At 43.0% G+C, this 7,125-nt stretch overlaps 1 protein-coding gene across 1 annotated transcript; it reads left to right on the forward strand.

Annotated features, from left to right (window-relative positions):
* actc1 (actin, alpha, cardiac muscle 1) lies at positions 1–6,292 on the forward strand. The gene is made up of 7 exons (NM_203763.1): positions 1–35; positions 1,599–1,743; positions 2,542–2,866; positions 4,056–4,217; positions 4,697–4,888; positions 5,378–5,559; positions 6,011–6,292. Exons 2-7 carry the CDS (start codon positions 1,615–1,617, stop codon positions 6,152–6,154), a joined length of 1,134 nt encoding a protein of 377 aa, NP_989094.1. The 5' UTR covers positions 1–35; positions 1,599–1,614; the 3' UTR covers positions 6,155–6,292.
* The last annotated feature ends 833 nt before the right edge of the window (positions 6,293–7,125 follow it).

Genomic DNA, 7,125 nt, shown 5'->3' on the forward strand with positions numbered 1-7,125 from the left:
TTAATCACAGCAACCAGCTCTCCTGTGCTGACCAGGTGAGTACTCTGTGGGACATACAGGTTGGTTCTTTGCTGCTGGACGGATCTCTGCTATTTCACTTTTGGGACAAGCCAAGATTCCACTGGTGTTCCAGCCATCCTTCCTTTGGGATTATGATTTATTTCCAAATAGTTCATGGCACCTATGGCACAGAAAGGGCTATTTAGGATTTCCTTTAACCCTCTACACAGCACCAGAGTAGAAGCCAGTCACAGAAGTGGCTTCAACCATTGGCAGCCTAACTGCTTGTGGATTAAAGGACCCTATAGTTGGTTTCTCGTTTGCAGTTTGCAGAGGAATCTACAATTTTCACTTTAATATAAGGGGCAGTGTGAACCATACACTGTATTTATGGGGACACTGCAGGGAGCAGTATATTCCATGTTTATTTACCCGTGTAAGGAGAAAAGCCCCTGGGTGCTACTGGGCTCCAGTGTATAGGCATGTCATGGGCACAAGCACTGGGCAGCAGCCTGTATCCTACAAACATAGATACAAAATTCCTAATGGGCCTTTACAATTGTATTAGAACTTTGAGGCCTAGTAAACATTTGGTTCCCAGGGATTCATGGCGTTACTATACAGTAGGCACGTGCTGGGCAGACACTGCCAGGAGAATGTAACTAGCCAAAGCCCCTTGCACCCTCCCAAATGTGTTCTGCAGACTCCTCTGGCAGCAATGTACTTAATAGTAACTTCAACATGTCTAACCCTTACCCCTGTCATTCCCCACAACAGCTGAGAGTGGGGGGGGTAGGAAATTCATCTTTCTCACTGCGGTCATATGAAACTTGTTTTGCCAGCATGTGTTTTGGGGTGGAGAAAGATGGGAAGGGAGAGGGTGAGGTTAGTGTGTAGGAGACAGCTGCTTCTTGACATGTGAGACTGTAGGGTGGGGGCAAATATTTTTTTTTTGGGGGGGTGGGCATAGTCTTTAACTCTTTCAGCTTCAGAGAAGAAGTTATGCTAATTTTACCCTTTTAGTGCATTTTTTATTCTTGATTCTACAACTAAGCTGAACTACTGTTTATATGACACCCTATCTTTCCAACCTCAGTGCTTGGAAGTTCATTCCTCTGCCAAGTATTTAAAATGACAGGGTATTTTGCAGCCCACTTTTCATTTTTCATTCAAGTCATTTTTTACAATTACAAATAGCTGAGAGGTTTTTTTTGCCTCTGAAAGTTGGACTTCAGTTCCCAGCAGCCCCTGATACTGGGGGATGCTGGGACTTGTAGTGCAGCATGCTGAGAAATATAGTATAGCAGACAATTCTCCGATGTTGGTGCATGTTGAAATAACAGAGATAGGCACATAGACTTGCAGCACCTTTTATTAATCAGTAAATAGATAGAGCCTACAAGCATTCCCTGGATAAAGGCTCGCTGTGATGCTCTGAATGTGCAATTTTCAGTTATTTTGTTTCCCAAAGAAACAAGGTAGTAGTTTTGTTTGCTACTACAAAGCTACATTACTCAATTTAAATGCACTGTAAGAACTGCGTTGGGTAAAAAAACAGATGTGTGCTCAAAAACTCTCTCTTTCTGGCTCTCTGACAGAACCTAACCTGCCACTATGTGTGACGACGAGGAGACTACCGCCTTGGTGTGCGACAATGGCTCCGGGCTGGTGAAGGCTGGGTTCGCTGGGGATGATGCCCCACGTGCTGTGTTCCCCTCCATCGTTGGTCGCCCCCGTCACCAGGTATCTTTCATATACACCTTTAGCTTTTTCTTAAGCAGAACAAGCACTGACAGAGAATATAGCTGTACCAGAGAGCTTGCAGTCTAACAGAAACAATGAAAACTAGATATCCCTAAGAAGTTCAGCCTAAAATCTGGTACTCCAAATATTCCTAAGAATAGGCTATCATCCACACTCCAGCAAGTAAGGATCTACAGTGCATGCTGGGAGTTCAGTGACAGCTGGAGTGCCTGTTTGCCAATCCCTGCCCTTCACCTTTCTATTTTATGCTTTGTTTTCCCTATCAGGAGCTATAAATAGACAGGGCCCATACCCACTTATGCATAGTTCAGTGATAAGAGTGTGTTAATTATAGAAGAGGCAGACTATGCTGTGTGAAATAAGCCTTGTTATACTGTCAGCATTGGCAGCCACTGAATGGTTCTGCCATAGCTGACATTTTAGCAGAAGCATCATTAATGTCCAGGCAGTTGGGAATAGAAGTGGAACACATTACAATTACAGCTTTGCCAACTACCCATTAGTATCACTTTCATTCCCTCTGGGAATGCATTGGGCCCACTTGCGCCTGGGTCAAAGGGAGGGAGAGTTATTGAATAAAGGGCCAACTACTAATGATGCCAAGTAAGTCATGACCTTGTGTCAACATTAGTATTAGGGTAGGGAGATACCATGTGCTTTGTTTAGATTTATTTAATGATTTTAAACAGGAGAGGAATGATTTTACTTTCTACTTTCCTGCCCTGGTTCTGCCTTTGAGCAGTTTCTCATTTTGCTTTACTCTTCAATTTTCTTTAGGGTGTCATGGTGGGTATGGGTCAGAAAGACTCCTACGTAGGTGATGAAGCTCAGAGCAAGAGAGGTATCCTGACCCTGAAGTACCCCATTGAACACGGTATCATCACCAACTGGGATGATATGGAGAAGATCTGGCACCACACCTTCTACAATGAGCTGCGTGTGGCCCCTGAGGAGCACCCCACCCTGCTCACTGAGGCCCCACTGAACCCCAAGGCCAACCGTGAAAAGATGACACAGATCATGTTTGAGACCTTCAACGTCCCAGCCATGTATGTTGCCATCCAGGCTGTGCTGTCCCTGTACGCTTCTGGTCGTACCACAGGTGAGCATAGACACTTCCATTAAAACCTTATTCATTAGGTTGCCCTTACTGCTGGAAAGGTTGCCCTTAATGTAAGGAAGGTTCAGGTCTTTCCATCCCTGCATTGAACTTCATCCTCTCTAATTAAGAAACATCATAGCGCAAATCTTCTACATTCTCCTGTGAGTGGTCCCTCTTGTAGGAGAGCAGTGGGAAATTATCTTTCCAATAATTCCAAAGCCGGGGAGGAAAGAACAACATTAAATGTATTCATAGGTCGAATTTTTATCTCAAACCTTCCTTGAAAGCAGACCTGCAACTGGGTCTTCCTTTTCCCTTATATTTAGCAGGCTCTACAGAGATAGTACATAGAATCATAAATCCTACCCTGCTGCCTGTGCAAAGGCTGGTATCTACACACATCATCTGAAGGCGCTGGTTAACATTTAGAGCAACTTTGCCCTTCATCCCTCTCTGGGAGAGAATGGCTTTAAATTAGCTATGAACTCCCTTCCCAATAATACATCAAAGTCACATTAATTCATCACAAGTTCAAGCTGAATGCGATGGGAGCCCTAATCTTCTTACTATGGTAACACAGACATCTCATCTCTGAATCCAGCCTATTTAGTTGTACTGAAATGCTGGCTTATATATACCAGAACAGCACATCTCCAAGGGTTGGGGGGAGAAAGGGAGTGCAGGGGCCCCTCTCTCTCTCTCTGTCTAACACAGAGCACGGGGACATAAGCATCTGCATGGTATATAAATAGAGGAGGGAAATTGTGTGAGCTCTGCATATTTTTTCAATGTTAAATCCCTTAAAGCAATTGGTATGATAAGAAAGTGCAAAGATGCCGTGAGTGTAATAATCCCTCTCATACAAGAAGTCTGCAGGCTGAGATTGCTTGCCAGCAGATACATTGGATTATTTCTGCTCATCGCAGTGATGTCTCTTGCCCTTTGGGACAGAAGCTTTCTGTGTTTACATGCAATTTATTTGAGTTTAGATCCACACAACACAGCCTGGCACATCACTCTCTGGGCAGTAGCCAACTTTCTATCTCAACTTCTTGGAATCTCATTTCCCAGCACCCTTCTGTAGAGTTAAAGTTTGATATCTCTCATTTGCCCTTTACTGTATAATAACCTTTGATAATGTACATTTGCCCACTTAGGCACTGACATCCTTTTATTCTTCTTCATCCAGGTATCGTTCTTGACTCCGGTGATGGTGTCACCCACAATGTCCCCATCTATGAAGGTTATGCCCTGCCCCATGCCATCATGCGTCTGGACCTGGCTGGTAGAGACCTCACAGATTACCTCATGAAAATCCTGACTGAACGTGGCTACTCTTTTGTCACCACAGGTAAGTTCTATCATGCTAGAACCATCAAGAGCATTTTGGGCCTATATAGCCCAGAATCTGCAGAAAAATACAGGACCTAGCATATACACTGGGGAGATAATTATGTCATTATAACCCAACAGGAAACCGTGACAGTCACAAGACTGATCCATAAGTCTGGGCTATGCAGTTGCTATTAAACCTTGTGATCTGTAGCAATTATGTCTAACAAGAAAGTCATAGGCGCCTCGGGCAGATACCGAGAAATAACCTCTCCAGAGATGAGAATCTCATGTAGAGTCAGTGAATGTGGACATTTTTCGTGACCACAAAGCAGAACCTGTTACATAATTTCCTTAGTATAACATACTATAATTGCAAATAGGAAGTAAAGGAAATTACTACAATGCTGCAAGCAATGAATGTATTATTTTATGGTGTTTCAGTATAATAAAGTTTCAGAGTTTAATTTCGTTATTCCTTTTTTTTGCCCAATACAGCTGAACGTGAAATTGTCCGTGACATCAAGGAAAAGCTGTGCTATGTGGCTTTGGACTTTGAGAATGAAATGGCCACCGCTGCCTCTTCCTCCTCCCTGGAGAAGAGCTATGAGCTTCCCGACGGTCAGGTCATCACCATTGGAAATGAACGTTTCCGCTGCCCTGAGACCCTCTTCCAGCCTTCCTTCATTGGTGAGCAGTCATACCCATGGCCCTGAGGCCTGATATACACAAACACAGATAGACTGCAGTTCAGCTATCCGTAATACCACTTCATATACTAGAAACCCATATCACATGCAACTATGCATTTTAGATCACAGTGTGCCTATATAAGCTTCTCAAAAGTTTTTAGCTTCTTCTAAAAAGACCTAAATACCCTTAGGCAGAAAAAAATGTGTTGAAGATATAAAGCATTATTAAATACATGCTTGGTCTCATTCTAAATGCTGTAAGACTATTCACACCATCCTGCCAACATATGCTGTTGCTGCCTTAATAAAGCCCTGTTTAGCATTTGTTAGAGCCCAACACCTGTTCACAGTGATGTGCACACACAGCAGTTGCTTCCCATTTGGCCCTGTTGTTTCAGCCTTGGACTCTTATTTACACCTGTTCCCCACACTCACCCACTGTTATGCACATCTAATGCATCCTGTTTTACTATCTTTCCACTACAAGGTATGGAATCTGCTGGTATCCATGAAACTACCTACAACAGCATCATGAAATGCGACATTGATATCCGCAAGGACCTGTACGCCAACAATGTCCTCTCTGGTGGTACCACCATGTACCCTGGTATTGCTGACAGAATGCAGAAGGAAATCACTGCCTTGGCTCCCAGCACCATGAAGATCAAGGTGAGCTGAACAAATGACAGGGCTTCTATAGCAGACATAACAGACATGCATTTCAAGGCTTTCAAGGGAATTTAAAGACATAAGTGTCCACTTCCCAATCACATTTATAATACAGGCTTCATTAGGCCTTCATCTGGACAGTTATTACACTCACTTCTATAAACTAATCCTTCTCATTAACTCAAATATTCACTTAATTGTATCTACTTGTTACTTTTCCTACTCTGATCATGATGATTATTAAATCAACAATGGAGACATAATAGCAACATCCCAAACAGGGGAGAGTAGCATCAGGACAGATCCTGAGTAAATCCACATAATATAATGAGTATGATTATTCCAATACAGAATAAGAGTGAGTTGCGCTGTCTATAAAACACTATATTACATACGGGCTTGCTCAGTTGGTCTTTGCTCATCAATTTTTTTTCTCGATTCTTCCATCTAGATCATTGCCCCACCTGAGCGTAAATACTCAGTCTGGATCGGTGGCTCCATCTTGGCCTCCCTGTCCACCTTCCAACAGATGTGGATCAGCAAACAGGAATACGATGAGGCAGGCCCCTCCATTGTGCACAGGAAGTGCTTCTAAACATTACGCACACTCCTCCAAGCAACACATACAAAGTACCTCAAAGTCGAAGAAAACAAGACCTGGACAGTCACTGTACAGTTTGTTTACACTCCATCATATTTATTACTTTCTAAATAAAACACAAGCGGTTACGTTCATCAGAGTTTGCCTGTCTTCTTTGGGATGCTTTGCTTGCCAATAAAAGGAACCATCTGCTCATCCATGGCTTTGGCAGTTGCGTGTGAATGTTTCTATAGCAAATAAGAGTTTTGATGAGGTTCGGGGGCTGAAACTAATAACTAAAGGTGCTTAAAGGGATCAAACCATAAAGGTGCTTACTTTAAAATACAGGCAAAATCACATGAGAACTAAGGCAGACAATAGGTGATCAGCACTTGCTGAATAGAAGGCAACTTGTGCATAAGCCGTAGCCTCTGAGAGAGAAACACATTTGCTTAAACACATTAGATTTGGAGTGTGGACACTGAGAAGCACAATGTTCCTATGGTGAAGAACATTAAAAAGTGCCTAACAACATAAATCTAAAATAAACAATGAGAAATGGAGCAACACTAATTAACAACAGCCATGCACAGGGCAGTAAATGCACACCAATAACAAAACTGGGGGTGGCAACAAAGGAAGAATGAAACAAACAATAACCTTTCTAGCAGGGTCAGGCTGGGCTGATGGGACACTGGGACCCAGACCTGCTCCCCACCTGAAACAATGGGCTATCCCCCTGACCTCTTACCGTTCATGGCAGGAGAGAAGTAGGGATGAGGTGGCAGTCCCGATGGGCCCCAGACACCCCAGTCTGATGCTGCTTTCTAAGAAAGAAAGCAACAGTACAAACACATTCTTTTGAGAACACAACCAGCAAAAGGACAATAATCAACTATATTAATTTGCCTTGCTATACCTATGCCAAATAAGCTGCAATTATAACTATTCAGTTTATATAGCACCAACATATTCTGCAGCACTGT

The sequence above is a fragment of the Xenopus tropicalis genome, chromosome 8 (genome assembly GCF_000004195.4).
Source record: "Xenopus tropicalis strain Nigerian chromosome 8, UCB_Xtro_10.0, whole genome shotgun sequence".
NCBI classification, from domain to species: domain Eukaryota; kingdom Metazoa; phylum Chordata; class Amphibia; order Anura; family Pipidae; genus Xenopus; species Xenopus tropicalis.